At 35.8% G+C, this 22,621-nt stretch overlaps 2 protein-coding genes across 3 annotated transcripts in view; one reads left to right on the plus strand and one right to left on the minus strand.

The window, feature by feature from the left end:
• IMMP1L (inner mitochondrial membrane peptidase subunit 1) overlaps window positions 1-22,621 on the plus strand; it is a 478,402-nt gene that overhangs the window by 345,375 nt on the left and 110,406 nt on the right. The gene's annotated exons all lie outside the window — the stretch shown is intronic.
• Window positions 1-22,621, minus strand: part of ELP4 (elongator acetyltransferase complex subunit 4) — a 255,269-nt gene that overhangs the window by 204,414 nt on the left and 28,234 nt on the right. For both annotated transcript variants that reach the window (XM_005890864.2, XM_070383610.1), the window contains exon 3: window positions 15,492-15,613. In XM_005890864.2, coding sequence (XP_005890926.2) covers window positions 15,492-15,613 — 122 coding nt within the window. The remainder of the gene's footprint in view (window positions 1-15,491; window positions 15,614-22,621) is intronic.

The raw sequence follows: 22,621 nt of genomic DNA on the forward strand, positions 1-22,621 counted from the left end.
GCTTTTAGTTACAGCGAAGAGAGATTGCACTGCTGGAATCTATTAATATTTTTATTCATAAAAATTGGAGTTTTCCTTTCTAGACTTTTTTTACAAAGTCAAGTTTACATATTCAAAGTTGTCAATGTTTAATCTAGCTCTGACTGTACAACCAATAAAACTCATACCCAGAGATATAAGTTAAAGTGAAGAGAGTTCCTAATTAGGTAACTAGTATTGTTAAAAATGTGAACTTCTCTGTGTGTGTATATGTGTTAGGTATGTGTGTATACATAAGTGTGCATATGTATATTTTTACCTATATTATGTTTCTACTTAGAGAAAGAATAATGAACGGTGAACAATGTAGTCCTTACAATAGGACATATCTTAATTACAATACATTTTGTGAATTGTTTTAAAAAGTAGACTAAATGCTCCACTTAATCACTGTATTAACAGGTTTAGCTAGTGAGATCATATGTAGTAACTCCTTTCAGTAAATGTTTACTGTATAAGAGTGCATATCAACCCATTTTGATATGCAGGAGTCCAACTCCAAGCAGGAGTCACAATACTCGTATCAGATAAATTAGACTTTAAAACAAAGGCTGTGAAAAGAGACAAAGAAGGTCACTACATAATGATCAAAGGATCAATCCAAGAAGAAGATATAACAATTATATAATATATATCCACCCAACATGGGAGCACCGCAGTATGTAAGACAAATTCTAACAAGTATGAAAGGAGAAATTAACAATAACACAATAATAGTGGGAGACTTTAATACCCCACTCACACTTATGGATAGATCAACTAAACAGAAAATTAACAAGGAAAAAAAAAAAACATGTATCTATAAAGTTCACTAAAGCAAAGCACAGTAAAATGAGGTATGGCAATAAAAGGCGTTAAATTTATCAAATAAAGAGCAAACAGAAAGCATCTGTAAAAATTGCTAGACTGGATGGTGTCGACAATACGAACTATTTTTTTTTTCCATCTCATGTCTTTTTCCCCTCAGTCTTCTGATCATTTCTGTTTTTCTTTATCCTGGCCTGACATTACCATCATTATAATGTCTTCAAAAGTTCAGGAATGTATCTGACAGCTTGGTGTTGAAGTGGGCATTCCAGGAAAAGATAGGTAGGATCTAGCTACTATACTGTTTTAAAGCTACTGCTATTTCACCATAACCCAAAATACCCATATTTGGAAAGAGTTAACTTTTCATCATTATTTTAAGATTGATATTGCCAACACAACAACTGAAATAAAGGCATAAATTTTCAAAAAAAAAATAAATAAAATAAAATCAACCCATTTTAAGAAAACATGATATATGAAAATCTACATTGAGCAAACAAAGTTATATAATAGTAAGTTACTTTCTTCTCCTTTAAGTATTAAATGCCTTTACTGAATATAAACTAAATCCTAAAAACTGTTAGTGTAACTAAAACATTCCTAAATATAGCTATTTTAAAAGTTAAGAAAGTGACAATCATAATTATTTATTAAATCAAGATCACAGAATCTTTACACTGTTGGAAAAGAAATACTTCAAAGTTTATGGATATCTATTGTCAAAGAAATGTCAGTTAGGAACAGAATCAGGCATTATCTTCATTTAAAGGGTCCTGATCAGTTAAATTCCTAACTCAGAAGCACACAAGTGACTAGTTTTATTTATTTGATATTATATATTTTTAATTTTTTTCAGAATAAACAAAACTATGGAAAATGTCGCAAACAAAAATCTTTAGGGTATTGTGGGCTCTAAATGAAACGATATAATTTTATTTTTATTAAAATGTGAAAATTATTTTCTGTAGTATATTTGGTTTTAGTAGAACAGAACTCATTCTCTTTTTGTTCATTGACTACTGAGAAGTAGAAGTAACTAAGAGCATAAAATAGGTTTTTAAAAATTCTATAGCACCCTGTATGTTATAGTCTATTTTAAAAGATAAACGTGAGAAGTACACTTCATAGTTTCAGATTTATTTTCTACTTCAAGTCTTCATTTTAATACTCTCTATCCTGTTTTTGAAATCTAGCAGACTTTTAGACTCAATGTATGCACCCACAATCAGCACATTTCAAATGCCTGTGATTTCATTAATATGTTCCATAATGTGAAAAGATGGATGTGAGGAACTAAGGCTTTCTGCAATTGCCTGTCAGTTTCTGATAAACAAAACTTAAATCAGAAGAGAAATACTGAAAGATTCACCCCAACACTAGCTGGAGAAATAGCCCTATTTTGGGGGGGTGTTTTCAACAGTAGAGTTATCCTTTTATACATAATAAATCTTCACAGACTGTCTATTTAATTTATGATCCTTGATGGTATACTGCCTCTCTACTCCTATGGTGTCCTTTAATGTTTCATTAAATGGGACAGCATGTTAATTTGGGAGGCTGATTTTCTTTTAGTTTGAATGGCTCTGGTTTTCAAGTCATTTATCCCCCTCAAAAGAATTGAATTCTTTCCCTTCTGAATACTTTTTCAGAAAAAGTAATCAGAAGAAAAGTGAACCCTCTTTCTAATATTCTCAATATTGACTTTGTATGACTTCTTTTCCAAGAATGATAAAAGGCTCCTATATTACAGTTCCAAGATTTAAACATTTCTTTGAGTATAGCAAAACCATCAAGTATTCACAACCATCCATTTTTTATGGGTTCAAAATAAAATTTTTGAAAGTAAATGTGAAGCCTGGAATAGATGCTTTAAGATTCAGAAAGCAAAAACCTCAGATATTTAATTCTGATTTGGAACTCCAGAATACGGTAGGCAGATATTATTACTATTTTAATATGAAAGGTTAAGTGACTTGTGCAAGGTCCTGAAGCTAGTTAAGTAGCCACACAGAAATTAAAATCTAAGCTCAGATTTCAATTATAATTCATCTTCTTGAGGGTAAATATCCTGTTACAGAGTGTGGCATTTTACTATATAACTTAGGCCACTTTTCTGCATGCAAAATTCCTTTCTTTTGTTGACTTAAGCACAAACATCAAGGCCAACTGTGTGTTCATTCCAACGTTATACCAAAAATGTTCTCAAGAGCCAGTGACAGAGAGGTGGGTTTATTTTCTTTTATATTTTTATCTTATCTTTGATTTCCTCGTTGGAAAATAAGGCACATGCCATCTTTTAAAAGCTGGCTACAAATGTAGGTCACTGGAAGCAGTACTGAGCCTTTGCATGTTTTTTCTTAGTCTTTTTAATTTGCCAAAGAAGCTGTAACTGTGGCTGCCAGGGGAGAACTCAGAATTTTAAATAAGCTCTCACAAGTAGCTAGGGAGGGATTAAAAAAGAGTGAAGCCCTAGGGTCAAACAGCAAATTTCCGGCTCTACTAGCACTTCAGACTCGTAAGCACTGAAAAGCATATAGTCTGATAATTTTCTCAACAAATAAAATGTTGACAAAGAAGAGAAGGGAACATATTCTGATTATAGCTCAGCCTTCAAAGATATTGTAATATTTGTCCTTATATTATGAACAAAGGTATACAGTGATAAGCTAGTTTTGATAAGACACACATTAAATATTATATAGGCTAGAAAAAGTTAAAAAATGTGTGGGAAAGTGTGTAATGTATAAGGTGTTGAGCATGCATAAAGCTTGCCAAGTAGAATACAGAAGGGCCAGAAAAAACTTTTTAATTATTTATACCATTATATGTTACTTCTGTTCTGAATCATAAAACTACAACTTGGAGATGAGCATAAATTAAAAAAATGCTCAATGATAAATTTGGTCAACCAAAGGATGTTTCTTAACTTCATTTTTATACCTGTTTCAATTTTTGGCACTGAAAAAAAGCATAGGTTGGATCCGAGACATTTTTGTATTCGCCATACTCAGGAAGACCAAATAGTACTACAATGTATTAAGAGCAAACTGACCACTCACTAGATTTCTAATTTATGTTCCATGATCAGTAAATAACAGATGGATGGCAAACAGACTTAATCATGACACCAAACTGAGAGAAGGAAAAGAAATCTTTTTATCAGTAACTCAAACATTAAATTGTTTAGCAAATAATACTGCTTTGCGAAAGTTAAAGTTGCTCAGTCATGTCCAACTCTTTGCAACCCCATGTACCATACAGTACATGGTAATACTCCAGGGCACAATACTTAAGTGGGTAGCCATTCCCTTCTCCAGGGGATCTTTCCAACCCAGGGATTGAACCCAGGTCTCCCACATTGCAGGTGGATTCTTTACCAGCTGAGCTACCAGGGAAGCCCAATACTGCTTTATCTAACTCTAAATCAACGCCTCTGGTCTCAATTAAAACCAAGGAATCAAATAAAGGAAAAGACACTAGGTATAATAAATAAGATCTTAAATTAGTTCAATATTTGAGTAAAGAGCTGATATTTTGAGGTTTAAAATAATGCTTTTAAATGATCAAGATACAAGTTTAACTTTTACTTATGGATTAAAAGACCGTAAGAGAGAATTCTGAAGATGTTAAACTAAATTTTCACACTTCATTACTTTGTTACCAAGTGAAAAAGTGACCAAAGTATTTTATTATATTAATTCATCAAATATGAATAAAGTTTATTTTAAATGAACTGAAACTCACTCCATGATTTATGATTATTATAAATAATCATTTTCAATTATTAAAGACTTTCTCAATAGCAAATATGGGAAGTTTCATCATAATTGATATTAAATTTGAAATATTTATTGACCAACACGTTTGATGTTAAAAAAATATCATATGCCGTGGGCCTTTTCTAAACATTAAGGTAGGTGGGGTACTCCTGCTGGAAAGCATGTACTTTCCCTGCGTACACACTAAAACATACAACTTTGAAGCTTCTTACATGCATTCTAGGCTCCCACTCCGTTCTAACTGTGGCTGATGTTAGACAGTGCATAATGTATGTACTAGATAACTCAAAAAGTTAATGCAACAAGTCTTTGCTCTAGGTACTAGATATCACTTCCTGAACCTATATTACCTCTCTGGCATGTTATCACTAGAAACATTCAAATTAAGTTTTAAAACTGACTTTAGTATATTATGAAACAGCATTTTGAATTTACTTCTGAAATTCTACTTTCTTTAATTCCATAAGTATTAACACATACCATCATATTGTTAAACATTATGAAAAGAATATAACAGAGAAATTTTAGCATTTTCAAGTTCTTAAGAAATGTTTGGGTGTGCAAGTGTGTTTATAATTTTTTTATTTCATATAAAAAATCAGCCTATACACAGATAAATGTTTAAATATTTTAACATAAAAATGTAATTTTATGATATTAGAAAGCATTCCATAGGAAGTTTTCATAGAGAATACCCATCACTATATTTGAGATGATCAAGAAGATTCTTTCTTTTAGATAAAAAAGTTAACTGCAAAATACTTACTGTATCTGTTTTTAAAAGCTTTAACAACATCATGTATATTGTTCTATAGGATTTTCTAAAGGGTGTAATTTTTCAGCGTTACATCTTACTGCTGACTTCCTGAAGCTTTGACTACAATAGGCATGAATATGTTTTCAAAGGATGATGGATAAATTGCTGGGTGGTTATATAACATATCTTAGGCAGCTGATGGGGCTTTTTATCCTTTACTTGTCTTTTAGTTATACACAGTTTTAAGTTAATTATGGTCTATAAGACTGTCTTTTCCCTTTTCTTATACCAGCAATATTTGCCTTGGTTATAGGTTCTAGAAATCCCCAATCATACATCACAAAATTAAAACTAAACAATTATAGCATCCTCCCCCTCCATGTTGTATCTCTAAACATTGTTAATGCCTTGGGTCTCTACATTCATTTTTGGGCTGTTTGATGCAACAGAGTTTTCAGTATAACTCTGAGTTGGGCACGCTGAAATCCCAACTGAATGTGATATAGAAAATACATAATATCTATACCTTACAGGTGCGAAAGTATTACTTATCTATATTGGTATTTAATATTTCACTTTAAATTACAGAAGTATTTTATTTTTTTCTCAAAGATATTAAAACTTTGTGTACTAGTATTATGAAGAATATACATAAATTTTTATTTATGTATTTTTATGTATTTTATTTATTTATTTATATACATACATTTGGAGAAGGCAATGGCACCCAACTCCAGTACTCTTGCCTGGAAAATCCTATGGACAGAGGAGCCCGATAGGCTGCAGTCCATGGGGTGGGTTGCTAGGAGTCAGACATGACTGAGCTACTTCACTTTCACTTTTCACTTTCATGCACTGGAGAAGGAAATGGCAACCCACTCTAGTGTTCTTGCCTGGAGAATCCCAGGGACGGGGGAGCCTGGTGGGCTGCCGTCTCTGGGGTCGCACAGAGTTGGACACGACTGAAGAGACTTAGCAGCAGCAGCATACATTTTTATTAACTATAATTTTATCATCCAGTCTATTTTAAATGTATGAACACTAATTGGACCACATTAAACATATGTATGTTAAAAACAACACTTTCTGTAATTTCTTACAAAAAACTGAGAATGACATATTATTCTTTTAAGTCAAATACTGTTTTACTATAATCTGTTAAACATGTAAGAAACAGAAGATGACAAGTTTGAAAATTTAAAAAACATGACTTTGTTAACTGGCTGAATTCTTCTATATTCTTATTAGCCAGTAGACTTGCATGGGATTCAAATAATTCTCCCTGATCACAGTGATCAACCTCAGGGAATTTTGCATCTTCGGCCACATTAGAAATTGTTTTGGATTATACTCAAGAATGTTTAACATATGGCTAACAGGAACAGACCAACCCACAAATCTAATGATGAAGGGTGAAAAAATATGCTAGTGCTATGTGTGAGAAATGTGGGAGGAGGGACAGAGTTTAGGTGGCTATTTTGTGTTTTGGCAAATTTGATATTCCTGTGCAACCTTATAACTTCAGGGACTTAGACCCTGACAAAGTACAAAACAAGGACCCTTTATATAATCCAGGGATATCAACTATAATATGTAAAGAGCTCATACAGAGCAATGAGGGAAAAAAAAGAGGAAAAAAATCGATTATAAAAAAAGAAAGAAATGCACAAGACTAATGACCATGGGGAAAATACTCTGCTTCACTGTAAACAAAGAAACATGCAACAAAGTAATATTTCCCCATCAAATGAACAATTTTTTAAATTATAAAAAAAGAGAAGAAACATTACTGATGAGTGAAGATTCTATTAACTCAAAAACTAGACACACCTTCAGAGTAGAGCTTCATGAAATACAAGAACATAATCAAAAGTAAAACAGTTTAAAAATGAATCACTAAATAATTTCTTAATATACGGGAATGCTATGTGTGCATGTTATTTAGCATTTACAGCCTTTAACAAATTTGATTACTCATCTATACAAGTGATTTTAGTTAAAAGCAAATAATGGCATTAAAATCAGAGAAGATAAATTTTTCCTGAGGATTAGACACTCAACTTTATGATTAATTCGCTATTTAACTTCATTGAATACATTATTGATAAATATTAAATTGTCATGTAAAGCAAACGCTATTTACACAAAAACAACTCGTTCTAGGCTACTTATAAATAGAAGAATGAAACAAACTTTGAAAATGCAGTGTCAAGTCTGCAGTGTTACGTTAAGTAAATCTAATGTCTAATACCATTAGATTTTTGTGGAGTATTTATATTATCTTTGATAATATATTCTAAGTGCATGAGATAAAGTAAAATAGATCTGATGACATTAGAACACTTTCTTCATTTAAAAACACCTACGGTAGAAAAATTAATCTGGATCCGGTAAGATGACTTGTTTCAATTCCTTTTTTAACTGTCAAAAACTGAGAGTCTTTAAACCTGGGGTATATGAAGACTTTGAAAGAGATATCTGATCATGAGAATTTTAAGGGATCAATTCCTAGATTTTAAACTTAAACAAATACTCTAGTGAAAAAATGACCTCACAGAGAATGTGCCAATGATAGATGTACAAGTTCCCCTTTCCCTATTCTCCTTTCTCACTTAATAAGTGAGAGGTTTACTTCTCGTTGCCACAGAGCACGTGGGGCATCTCCACAGCACCAAACAAAAAGACAATTTAAAATATTTATTTGGTACAGAAAATGTGAAGGTTCTAATGACTGGAGAAACAACCCTTTCTTCATTTGTTTTCAGCAAAATTTTATGTGGACCTAATAAATTAGACAAAGAACTTAATATATGTTGATGAACATCGTGTGATTTCTTTTTTGTGTATTACTCAGAAAAAGTAAAAGGATAATTTGAGGGACAGGGTGGCTCAGTGGTAAAGAATCCACCTGCGATGTAGAAGACGTGGGTTTGATCCCTGAGATAGGAAGATTCCTTGGAGAAGGAAATGGTGACCCACTCTAGTATTCTTCCTGGAAAATCCCATGGACAGAGAGAGGAGCATGGCAAGCTTCAGTTCACAGGGATCACAAAGAATTGGGACACAACGACCAAATAACAATACAATAACATAACTTTCTCTATTCTTCACTTAACTATGAACTGCTCACATCTGCCAAAATGAAAAATATGAATAGAGTTGATGCTGAATTCTGTCCATGAAATTCATGCACTGATACGTCTTAACGAAGCAACTTAGTACAAACATTTTTATGTCTATTGACATATTGCATGCAATTTTAATTGTAATGGTGATTGAAACAAGAAGAAATGTGTTTACAACTTAGATTCTTTTGAGACAAGAAGATTAAAATAAATTTAAAGTTTTGTTATAGAAAAACTATCAAGGTTATTAATAAATATGCTGAATATAAAACATATAAGATTCTGACAAAACTCTATGAGGAATGAGTGAAAAAATATGAATTCAAGGAAAAAATGATTGATGTAAAGTTTCCAGTTGTTAAAAAAGTGTTTGCTTATGTATATACTTCTAATATTAGTACTGATAACAAATTGCTATTATTTAGATTCAGTTGAATACATGTATAAGACTGATATAAAAGTCTTTAAGTAAAAAGGCAGTACTCACAATAACATCCATTGCAACTAAATAATATCATAAATAAATTCTTTTCATACCTTATTATAAAAGAAGATACATAGCTTTAAAAAATATTTTTAGAAATATGAGTGCAAAAATTGGGAAGAGATCAGTGTACTATCTGGAAAACTGGCCAAGATATAAGATAAGAAGGTGATAATCATTCAAAGTAGGTTAATAAATGTGAAATGCCTTCTTTGGTTTTAAATGTAATCTTTATATTTTCAGTAAAATTGTATTAGAGTTCTCCAGAGAAACACTACAAATAGGATGTGTGTGTGTGTATGTAGACACCCATATATACATGAATATATGCATACATATATATCTCTCTAATAAAATTTATTATAAGGAACTGGCTCATATGATGACGGAGACTGACAAGTCCCCAAATATGCAGAGCAAGCTGGAGATACAGGAAAGCTGATGGTGTAATTTCTGTCAAAATCTGAAGGCTTCTGAACCAGGAGAACCAATGGTGTAATTCTAATCCAAAGGATAGCAGACTCAGGAAAAGCTAATATTTCAGATTGAACCTGACGGCAAGTAAAAGTCAATGTTCAACTTCAAAGGTAGTCCAGGGAAGAATTCTTTCTGACACAGAGGAAAGTTAGTGGTTTTATTCTACTTAGGCCTTCAACTGACTGGATGAGGCCCACCCACATTAGGTAGGGCAAATTGCTTTACTCAGTCTACCAATTTAACTGTTAATCTCATCCAAAAATATTTTCACAGAAAACACTCAGAATAATATCTGATCAAATATCTGGGTACCCTGTGGCATGGTCAAGTTGACATATAGAATTAAAGATCACAAGGCCTCCCCTTGCTTACTTGGCACCCATACGTATCTCCTTAAATGATAACTGGCTCCAGATAAAGACAATAAGGAGGTTATTCTTAGCTCTGTCTCCTAAGACTTTCTTATCTTGGGTCCATCCTACCTGCACTATGGCCTGGATACTTCACATGCAGTAAGCTACGGAAATTTTAGGGTTTACTTTGCTTATTTTGCATAACTCAGCAATCACTGTCTTTTACTATGTGATGCTCAAAGGTATGTAATATGTCTCTTATTAAGTGATGTTTCATAATATTTTGTCCTGTTTTTTAGCTGTTTTAGGCATGATGACAAGTCTGGTCCTTATTAATCTATTTTGGTAACAAGGGCAACATTATTAAGAGTCTATGTTTTTTGACTTCAGCTTTGTATTTTTTTCTAGTACATCATAAACTCTATGAAAAAAATTTGCAGAATCTAACTACTTGCATGTAAGACTAGATATCTTAAGAAACTTTGATGAAATTATTTTATAATTTCAAAATTCTTCACATACTCCAAAGAAGGATATGTAAAGTACATGGAAATCTTTTAATACTAAATTGTACAAACCTTAAAGAGATGGGAATACCAGACCACCTGACTTGCCTCTTCAGAAATCTGTATGCAGGTCAAGAAGGAACAGTTAGAACTGGACATGGAACAACAGACTGGTTTCGAATAGGAAAAGGAGTATGTCAAGGCTGTATACTGTCACCCTGCTTATTTAACTTCTATGCAGAGAACATCATGAGAAATGCTGGACTGGATGAAGCACAAGCTGGAATCAAGATTGCCGGGACAAATATTAATAACCTCAGATACGCAGATGACACCACCCTTATGGCAGAAAGCAAAGAACTAAAGAGCCTCTTGATGAAAGTGAAAGAGGAGAGTGAAAAAATTGGCTTAAAACTCAACATTCAGAAAACTAAGATCATGGCATCTGGTCCCATCACTTCATGGCAAATAGATGGGGAAACAGTGGAAACAGTGACAGACTTAATTTTTTTGGGCTCCAAAATCACTGGTGATTGTAGCCATGAAATTAAAAGACGCTTACTCCTTGGAAGAAAAGTTATGACCAACCTAGATAGCATATTAAAAAGAAGAGACATTACTTTGCCAACAAAGGTTCGTCTAGTCAAAGCTATGGTTTTTCCAGTAGTCATGTATGGATGTGGGAATGGAGTATAAAGAAAGTTGAGCGCCAAAGAATTGATGCTTTTGAACTGTGGTGTTGGAGAAGACTCTTCAGAGTCCCTTGGACTGCAAGGAGATTCAACCAGTCCATTCTCAAGGAAATCAGTCCTGAATCACTGGAAGGACTGATGTTGAAGCTTAAACTCCAATACTTTGGCCACCTGATGCGAAGAATGGACTTACTGGAAAAGACCCTGATGCTGGGAAAGACTGGAGGTGGGAGAAGGGGACAACAGAGGATGAGATGGTTGGATGGCATCACTGACTCAATGGACATGAGTTTGGGTAAACTCAGGAGTTGCTGATGGACAGGGAGGCCTGGCATGCTACAGTCCATGGGGTCACAAAGAGTCAGACACAAATGAGTGACTGAACTGAACTGTACAAATCAAGATACATAATAAAGGTGTCACAGATTAGCTTTCAAATAAAACAAGGTAGTTCTCTAAGGCAAAATGTAGAAGTATGCTGCTAAGTCGCTTCAGTCGTGTCGGACTCTCTGTGACCTCATAGACGGCAGCCCACCAGGCTTCCCCGTCCCTGGGATTCTCCAGGCAAGAACACTGGAGTGGGTTGCCATTTCCTTCTCCAATGCATGAAAGTGAAAAGTGAAAGTGAAGTCGCTCAGTCGTGTCCGACTCTAGCGCCCCCCGTGGACTACAGCCTACCAGGCTCCTCTGTCCATGGGATTTTCTAGGCAAAAGTACTGGAGTGGGGTGCCAAAGTATAGTATAGGCTTTAACATCAGTTGCACAGGTTGGAAGAGGGAAGAAGTAAAAAAAAAAAATCAAACATTTTAAAAACCACATAGAAATAGGCCTTCCTGCCCATGGCTTGGCAAAAATTTCCAATATAGCTATAAATCCTATATATCAGCTGTGTCTGATACAAAATCTTAGGCTCAGTATATTGTGGAATGGGCTGTGAAGAACCCATAAAAGCTTCTTTACAAGTGATTTTGGCCTTTACTCCATTGCTTGTCACAAGCAGACTACTGTTAGGAAACTGACCAAAATGATAAAGGTCAAAGGGAAAAGGAACAAAAGAAGAAACAAAAACAGAAAATAAGAAAGAAAATATTACAAAGGGTTAATAAGTAGAAATAAGAATGAAGGAAAACAGGCTCTTCAGCTAGAAGGGAATCATCTGGAAAATTATACAAAGGTTTTATCTTTGGTGGTGAGTTGCCCAGTCGTGTCCGACTCTTTGTAACCCCAAGGACTGTAGCCTGCCAGGCATCTCTGTCCACGGGGATTCTCCAGGAAACAACACTGGAGTGGGTTGCCATGCCTTTCTCCATTTCTCTTGGATTTATTTTAATGTGATAAACAAAGTCTGACCCATATGAAAGAACCATGCTAGTTTTGACCTCAGTATTATAATAATTTTTATGTTTGAGAGTAGAAATTTGTTGGTGTCTCTTGACACTTATTATAAATTAGTACTTGTCATGCTACAGATTTCTAATAAATGACTTATTCATTTGCCATTTTGCAAACTATACAGTGAAATTAAAACACCCTCTGAGGAAAAAAAAATGACTTTAGATTATAAATTCTAATCGAAGGATGGCTTAAACTGAGATCCTGTTCTTTACCAAGAAATTAATAATTCTAAAAGTCATGACTGTTTCATTCTTTTACAAGTGGTTGACCAGATTTCCCAGCACCACTTGTTAAAGAGATTGTCTTTAATCCATTGTATATTCTTGCCTCCTTTGTCAAAGATAAGGTGTCCATATGTGCGTGGATTTATCTCTGGGCTTTCTATTTTGTTCCATTGATCAATATTTCTGTCTTTGGGCCAGTACCATACTGTCTTGATAACTGTGGCTTTGTAGTAGAGCCTGAAGTCAGGTAGGTTGATTCCTCCAGTTCCATTCTTCTTTCTCAAGATCGCTTTGGCTATTCGAGGTTTTTTGTATTTCCATACAAATTGTGAAATTATTTGTTCTAGCTCTGTGAAGAATACTGTTGGTAGCTTGATAGGGATTGCGTTGAATCTATAAATTGCTTTGGGTAGTATACTCATTTTCACTATATTGATTCTTCCAATCCATGAACATGGTATATTTCTCCATCTATTAGTGTCCTCTTTGATTTCTTTCACCAGTGTTTTATAGTTTTCTATATATAGGTCTTTAGTTTCTTTAGGTAGATATATTCCTAAGTATTTTATTCTTTCTGTTGCAATGGTGAATGGAATTGTTTCTTTAATTTCTCTTTCTGTTTTCTCATTATTAGTGTATAGGAATGCAAGGGATTTCTGTGTGTTGATTTTGTATCCTGCAACTTTACTATAGTCATTGATTAGCTCTAGTAATTTTCTGGTGGAGTCTTTAGGGTTTTCTATATAGAGGATCATGTCATCTACAAATAGTGAGAGTTTTACTTCTTCTTTTCCAATTTGGATTTCTTTTATTTCTTTTTCTGCTCTGATTGCTGTGGCCAAAACTTCCAAAACTATGTTGAATAGTAATGGTGAAAGTGGGCACCCTTGTCTTGTTCCTGACTTTAGAGGAATTCTAACACCATACACAAAAATAAATTCAAAATGGATTAAAGATCTAAATGTAAGACCAGAAACTATAAAACTCCTAGAGGAGAACATAGGCAAAACACTCTCTGACATACATCACAGCAGGATCCTCTATGACCCACCTCCCAGAATATTGGAAATAAAAGCAAAAATAAACAAATGGGACCTAATTAAACTTAAAAGCTTCTGCACATCAAAGGAAACTATTAGCAAGGTGAAAAGACAGCCTTCAGAATGAGAGAAAATAATAGCAAATGAAGCAACTGACAAACAACTAATCTCAAAAATATACAAGCAACTCCTACAGCTCAACTCCAGAAAAATAAATGACCCAATCAAAAAATGGGCCAAAGAACTAAATAGACATTTATCCAAAGAAAACATACAGATGGCTAACAAACACATGAAAAGATGCTCAACATCACTCATTATCAGAGAAATGCAAATCAAAACCACTATGAGGTACCATTTCACACCAGTCAGAATGGCTGCGATCCAAAAGTCTACAAATAATAAATGCTGGAGAGGGTGTGGAGAAAAGGGAACCCTCTTACACTGTTGGTGGGAATGCAAACTAGTACAGCCACTATGGAGAACAGTGTGGAGATTCCTTAAAAAACTGGAAATAGAACTGCCTTATGATCCAGCAATCCCACTGCTGGGCATACACACTGAGGAAACCAGAAGGGAAAGAGACACGTGTATCCCAGTGTTCATCGCAGCACTGTTTATAATAGCCAGGACATGGAAGCAACCTAGATGTCCATCAGCAGATGAATGGACAAGAAAGCTGTGGTACATATACACAATGGAGTATTACTCAGCCATTAAAAAGAATACATTTGAATCAGTTCTAATGAGGTGGATGAAACTGGAGCCTATTATACAGAGTGAAGTAAGCCAGAAGGAAAAACACCAATACAGTATACTAACGCATATATAAGGAATTTAGAAAGATAGTAACAATAACCCTGTGTACGAGACAGCAAAAGAGACACTGATGTATAGAACAGTCTTATGGACTCTGTGGGAGAGGGAGAGGGTGGGAAGATTTGGGAGAATGGCATTGAAACATGTAAAATATCACGTATGAAACGAGATGCCAGTCCAGGTTCGATGCACGATACTGGATGCTTGGGGCTGGTGCACTGGGACGACCCAGAGGGATGGTGTGGGGTGGGAGGAGGGAGGAGGGTTCAGGATGGGGAGCACGTGTATACATGTGGCGGATTCATTTTGATATTTGGCAGAACTAATACAATTATGTAGAGTTTAAAAATAAAATTAAATTAAAAAAATAAAAATAAAAGTCATGACTGCCTTCTCTGAGGTGAAAAGTATGCTTTGACTTAAAAAGATATAGTACTGGGTTGGCCAAAAAGTTCCTTAAGATCTTGGAAAAATCCAAAGAAATTTTTGGCCAACTCAATATTTTAATCACATATTTTAGAATTATTGCTTATTTCTTGGAAGAAAATAATTTCTGGCATTCTCAAAACAAAATAATTTTAATAAATGAGTACTTCCAATATCTGTATCATCTTCCAACTTATACCTTTGGAATACTGGTTAACATAAAATCTGACAACATTTTGCAGTTGTTTTTCTTTACCTAGCTAGTTTATTAAGTTCTCATACCATCATTTAACAATAATTTTGTTTACTCTCAGTTTTAAATAGCTTATTAAAATTTTCTCACTCTTATACAAAGGTTAAAAAATTGTTCGACTCTAAAAATTAGAACATATGTTCAAATAAATCTGATACATTTTTTTAAGAGAAAAAAAGACACGTGAGGTCCCATTAATATATTTAAATACAGTTTGCACATACACAAATATATATCTTGCTTATATATACATAAGCAATATTTTTTTCATAAAACATTCAAACTATAATATTGAATTAATATATTCTATACCTGTAAAATGTCAGCAGGGTCTTCTTTTGCAGATGCAACCAACAAAGCATGGCCACTGACAATTCCTTCTGCCAGGAAATACTTGAAGAGCAAAGGAGAATAAATGTTGTATTTATCCTCTTCTGTAAGAAAAAAAAATTATAGTCAGAATTCTACCATATATTAAGCATACTCAAATGTTTTTATTTTTTTCCTTTTTAAAACAAGTATATGAGGTGGAACAATAACTATGTCTTCCAAAGAAGATATATGAATGGTCAACAAGATCGTGAAAAGATTTTCAATGGTACTAAACATCAAAATAATGCAACCTGAAACACTGAAAAACCACTACATTCCTGCTAAACCAGCTGAAATAAAAATACAATGCCAAGTATGGAAAAAATGTGGAGCAAATAAAACATTCCCACATTGATAGAGGCAGTGTAAAATGGTAAAATTTGGAAAACAGATTGGCAGTTTCTTATAAAGTTAAACATAAGAATCAGCAACTCCATTCCTGCTTATTATCCATAAGAGATGACAAGACATGTTCACACATAGATGTACACATAATGTTTATGATAGTTTTTCCGTAAGAATCAAAAACTGGGAATGGCATAAGTGTCCATCAACCAGTGAATGGAAAAACAGATGGTACGTCCACAAATGAGGTAAGACTCAACAACAAAAGAAATGGACTGTTGATAGATGGGCAACAAAATGAATCTCAGAAACATTAAGTGAAAAAAGTCAGATGTAAAAAGTATATATGATATGACTGCCTTAATCTGATAGTCTTCAGTTCAGTTCAGTCGCTCAGTCGTGTCCAACTCTTTGTGACCCCATGAATCGCAGCACACCAGGCCTCCCTGTCCATCACCAACTCCCGGAGTTCACTCGGACTAACGTCCATCCAGTCGGTGATACCATCCAGCCATCTCATCCTCTGTTGTCCCCTTCTCCTCCTGCCCCCAATCCCTCCCAGCATCAGAGTCTTTTCCAATGACTCAACTCTTCACATGAGGTGGCCAAAGTACTGGAGTTTCAGCTTTAGCATCATTCCTTCCAAAGAAATCCCAGGGCTGATCGCCTTCGGAATGGACTGGTTGGATCTCCTTGCAGTCCAAGGGACTCTCAAGAGTCTTCTCCAACCCCACAGTTCAAAAGCATCAATTCTTCAGCACTCAGCTTTCTTCACAGTCCAACTCTCACATTCATACATGACCACAGGAAAAACCATAGCCTTGACTAGACGGACCTGGCAAAGTAATGTCTCTGCTTTTCAATATGCTATCTAGGTTGGTCATAACTTTCTGGAGAAAGCAAAACTAAATTCTAGTGCTAGAAAGATGTTAGGTGTTTGGGGACCAGGAAATATTTGGGTCTGAGAAAATTTAGGGGGGATGTTGGAAATGGTTTATACCGTGATTGTTGTGGTGGTTACGTGAGTAAATATATTTGTAAAAAAATCACTAAAATACACATTTAAAATGGGTCTTTTATCATATTAATATGTAAATTATAATTCAGGAAAGGCAGTTTATTAAAACAGTCTCCTGTGGCATACCTAAAATACCATGTGGCAATTTGTCTATAAACCTTCTTGGTACAGAATACTAAAGTAAATCCACGATCAAAAATGTAGTCGATTTAGGGACTTCCCTGGTGGTACAGTGGCTAAGAATCTTCTTGCCCATGCAGGGGACACAGGTTTGATCCCTGGTCCAGGAAGATAGCACATGCTGCAGAGCAACTAAGCCTGTGCGTCACAGTTATGAGTAGAGCAAAGTGATTCAGTTATACATGTATATATTCTTTTTCATATTCTTTTCCATCATGGTTTATCACAGGATATTGAATATACTTCCCTGTGCTGTACAGTAGGATGGTTACAATTATTATTGAATTTTTTATTCCACTTTTTCCACTTAATCTCACATGAATTAGTCTTCTAACTATGATGCTTAAGAGGCATAATCTAGTAAATTTATGTCTCATAATTTACAATATTTAGTCATCTCCCCAATATGGACTTTTACATCACTTTCAGGCTTCTGTTACTATTAAATACAGAAGCACTGAAGTGCTTTAAATCCTGTATGTCCAAGATAGAACTCAGAAACTCATTGATTTGTTCCATCAAATGTGGTCTTCTTTCAGTTTTTCAGAATAGCAGAATTTATTCTTAATACCTCTCCTCCCTCTCACCAATACACCCTTCTCTCCATGCCTAAAATTCTGTTTTATTTTCAAACTATTTTTAGAATTCACTTTGCTCTATGCCAATGTCTCTCCTCTAGGTTTGCTACCAACAGCTCTTGCTGCTGCTGCTGCTGCTGCTGCTATGTCGCTTCAGTCATGTCCGACTCTGTGCGACCCCACGGACGGCAGCCCACCAGGCTCCCCTGTCCTTGAGATTCTCCAGTCAAGAACACTGGCGTGGGTTGCCATTTCCTTCTCCAATGCATGAAAGTGAAAAGTGAAACTGAAGTCGCTCAGTCATGTCCGACTCCTAGCGACCCCATGGACTGCAGCCTACCAGGCTCCTCTGTGCCTGGGATTTTCCAGGCAAGAGTACTGGAGTGGGCTGCCATCACCTTCTCCGACAGCTCTTGCTAGACGGCTGCAATTTCCTCTTACTTCTTTGTATCCACTCTAATCTTCCTTCAATTTAGCAGTGACCTTTTCAAAATATTCAATACAAACTTGATTATGTCACTTCCCTACTTAAAATCTTTTAGTGGTTTCTCATTGCTCCTGGGAGAAAGAACGAAATCCTTTAGTGTGGCCTATAGTCTCTGCATGGTTGTAGCCAAGGAGGAGAGCTTAACATGCAAAAATAAAAATACTTGTTAAAAGTGGTGTAACAAAATATATGATTATTGTTTTTCCTTTAGAAGGTACATAATGGTCACTGAATAACTATTCAGTAAAGAAAAAAGTAAACCTAAATTATTTAACTGTGTTGTGCAGTGCTTAGTCGCTCAGTCATGTCCAACTCTTTCAGATCCTATGGACTATAGCCTGCCAGGGTCCCCTGTCCATGGGGATTCTCCAGGCAAGAACACTGGAGTGGGTTGCTATGCCCTCCTCCAAGGTATCTTCCCAACTAAGGGATCGAACCCATGTCTCCCACATTGCAGGTGGATTCTTTTACCATCCAAGACACGATTATTTAACTAGAAAAATAGAAATAATTATTTATAAAATTGAGGACACATAATACCCAGGTGGCACTAGTGGTAAAGAACCCACGTGCCAATGCAAAAGATATAAGAGATGTGGGCTTGATCCCTGGGTTGGGAAGATCCCTGGAGAAGGGCATGGCAATTGACTCCAGTATTCTTGCCTGGAGAATCCCATGGACAGAGGAACCTGGCAGGCTACAGTCCATAGGGTCACAAAGATTTGGACACAACTGAAGTGATTTAGCATGCAATACTCAGAAGGGCAATAAAATATACGCATTAGTACTGCAAAGAGCTGGACTCAACTGACGCAACTGAGCATGCACGAACATACTGCGTAAACTATGGATATTCGCTTGTAGACTATAAAAAATATTGAATAATTTATCATCAGTGAAGACGTAAAACAACTAAATTAAATGGCAAAGTTCCCACTCTTTTACCTACTTCTTAAATGACTAAGGGTTTTGACTTTTTAAAAAAATCTACATACAATCGCTACTGATCTAATCTATATTCATATCTTAAATTACTATCTCTAGTAGTCATACTGCATCTGAACTCAGGACTTTAGTATAAATGAACTTCACCTCATTGGCTAGCTAATTCCCTTAAATCCTCCCAAATTCAGATTAGATAACCTCATTTTTGGAGAAGCTATCCTCAAGCCTAGCTGACATGATCAGAGTGCCCTTGGGCATAGTGTTAACTGCTACACATAGCATTTAATACATATTATTGAAATTTCCCCACTAAGCTAAAAATTCCTCATGACAGAGAACACATCTTACTGTTACATCACTAGTACTGCGCATATTCTTGTTCAGTCGCTAAGTTGTGTCTAACTCTTTCAAGATTCCATGGATGTAAACAAGCAGGCCCCTCTGTCCATGGGATTCTCCAGGCAAGAACACTGCAGTGGGTTGCCATTTCCTCCTCCAGGGAATCTTCCTGACCCAAGGATTGAACTTATGTCTCCTGCATTGGCAGGTGAATTCTTTACTGAGCCACCAGGCAGGCCCACTGGGTACATAGTACACAGCAAATACTTATAATTATTAAGGGGAAAACAAAAATTTACCTTGTCTTGTAAACTCAGATCTACTGTACTTTGGCAGAAAACATATCTTATCGTAGACACACACACACAAACACTATCAGATCAGATCAGATCAGATCAGTCGCTCAGTCATGTCCGACTCTCCGCGACTCCATGAATCGCAGCATGCCAGGCCTCCCTGTCCATCACCAACTCCCGGAGTTCACTCAGACTCACGTCCATCAAGTCAGTGATGCCATCCAGCCATCTCATCCTCTGTCGTCCCCTTCTCCTCCTGCCCTCAATCCCTCCCAGCATCAGAGTCCTTTCCAATGAGTCAACTCTTCACATGAGGTGGCCAAAGTACTGGAGTTTCAGCTTTAGCATCATTCCTTCCAAAGAAATCCCAGGGCTGATCTCCTTCAGAATGGACTGGTTGGATCTCCTTGCAGTCCAAGGGACTCTCAAAAGTCTTCTCCAACACCACAGTTCAAAAGCATCAATTCTTCGGCGCTCAGCCTTCTTCACAGTCCAACTCTCACATCCATACATGACCTCAGGAAAAACCATAGCCTTGACTATATGGACCTTTGTTGGCAAAGTAATGTCTCTGCTTTTGAATATGCTATCTAGGTTGGTCACAAACACTATAATAGTTATCAATCCTACTCTTGGGGCAGCAAAAACTAATGGGGTAAGATCACCCATTTAGGGATTAGCAAAAAAAGTCAAAAAAATATTTGAGCTGTTGAAGCTGAAAACTACCAATACCGTGAAAAAATTTTGAGGTTGTACAATAAGCATTTTGTTAATCTATTTAATAAATACTCATAACACTGGGCAGACAAATATGATAACGATGTGACAGAACTGCCAAAAAGCAAATGTAGTTTTGGCCTATATTAATAGTCCAATTCCTAGTTTGAGAGAGATGACTGTTCGGTTATATTCTATGGTATTTGGCCAGACTGATAATAATATATTTCATTTGAGGACTTACATAGACTAAAGCATCTTCCAAATGGGTGACCAGGAGAGTGAAGGGACTGGAATGCATGAGAAATGAGTATTTTCCTTAAAGAGAAAGAGACCCAAGGGATGCAAGTGAGTTGGCTTCAAATATTTCATGGGCTGTCATATGGCAATGGAATTACACTTGCTCATTAATGAATCAAGGCAAATTAGAAGTGGTCAAATAGGAGGTGGCAAGAGTGAATGTCGACATTCTAGGAATCAGTGAACTAAGATGGACTGGAATGGGTGAATTTAACTCAAATGACCATTATATCTACTACTGTGGGCAGGAATCCCTTAGAAGAAATGGAGTAGCCATCATAGTCAACAAAGAGTCCGAAATGCAGTACTTGGATGCAATCTCAAAAACGACAGAATGATCTCTGTTCGTTTCCAAGGTAAACCATTCAATATCATGGTAATCCAAGCCTATGCCCCAACCAGTAACACTGAAGAAGCTGAAGTTGAACGGTTCTATGAAGACCTACAAGACCTTTAGAACTAATACCCCAAACGGATGTGCTTTTCATTAGAGGGGACTAGAATGCAAAAGTTGGAATTCAAGAAACACCTGGAGTTACAGGAAAATTTGGCCTTGGAGTACAGAATGAAGCAGGCAAAGGCTAATAGACTTTTGCCAAGAGAATGCATTGGTCATAGGAAACACCCTCTTCCGAGAATATAAGACTCTACACATGGACATCACCAGATGGTCAACACGGAAATCAGATTGATTATATTCTTTGCAGCCAAAAATGGAGAAGCTCTATACAGTCAGCAAAAACAAGACCAGGAGCTGACTGTGGCTCAGATCATGAATTCTTTATTGTCAAATTCAGACTTAAATTGAAGAAAGTGGGGAAAACCACTAGATCATTCAGGTATGACCTAAATGAAACCCCTTATGATTATACAGTGGAAGTGAGAAATAGATTTAAGGGACTAGATCTGATAGATAGAGTACCTGATGAACTATGGACAGAGGTTTGTGACACTGTACAGGAGACAGGGATCAAGACCATCCCCAAGAAAAAGAAATGCAAAAAAGCAAAATGGTTGTATTAGGAGGCCTTACAAATAGCTGTGAAAAGAAAAGAAGTAAAAAGTAAAGGAGAAAAGTAAAGATATACCCATTTGAATGCAGAGTTCCAAAAAATAGCAAGGAGAGATAAGAAACCTTTCCTCAGTGATCAATGCAAAGAAACAGAGGAAAACAACAGAATGGGAAAGACTAGAGATCTCTTCAAGTAAATTAGAGATACCAAGGGAACATTTCTTGCAAAGATGGGATGGATACAGGGCAGAAATGGTACAGACCTAACAGAAGCAGAAGATATTAAGAAGAGGTGGCAAAAATACACAGAACTGTACAAAAAAGACCTTCACGACCCAGATAATCACAATGGTGTGATCACTCACCCAGACCCAGACATCCTGGAATGTGAAGTCAAGTGGGCCTTAGAAAGCATCACTATGAACAAAGCTAGTGGAGATGACGGAATTCCAGTTGAGCCTTTTCAAATCCTAAAAGATGATGCTGTAAAAGTGCTGCACTCAAATGTCAGCAAATTTGGAAAACTCAGCAGTGGCCTCAGGACTGGAAAAGGTCAGTTTTCATTCCAAGCCCAAAGAAAGGCAATGCCAAACAATGCTCAAACTACTGCACAATTGCACTCATCTCACATTCTAGTAAAGTAATGCTCAAAATTCTATAAGCCAAGCTTCAGCAATACGTGAACTGTGAACTTTCAGATGTTCAAGCTGGATTTAGAAAAGGCAGAAGAACCAGCGATCAAATTGCCAACATCTGCTGGGTTATCGAAAAAGCAAGAAAGTTCCTGAAAAACATCTATTTCTGCTTTAGTGACTATGCCAAAGCCTTTGATTGTGTGGATCACAATAAACTG

This window comes from Bos mutus, chromosome 15 (genome assembly GCF_027580195.1).
Source record: "Bos mutus isolate GX-2022 chromosome 15, NWIPB_WYAK_1.1, whole genome shotgun sequence".
NCBI lineage: Eukaryota > Metazoa > Chordata > Mammalia > Artiodactyla > Bovidae > Bos > Bos mutus.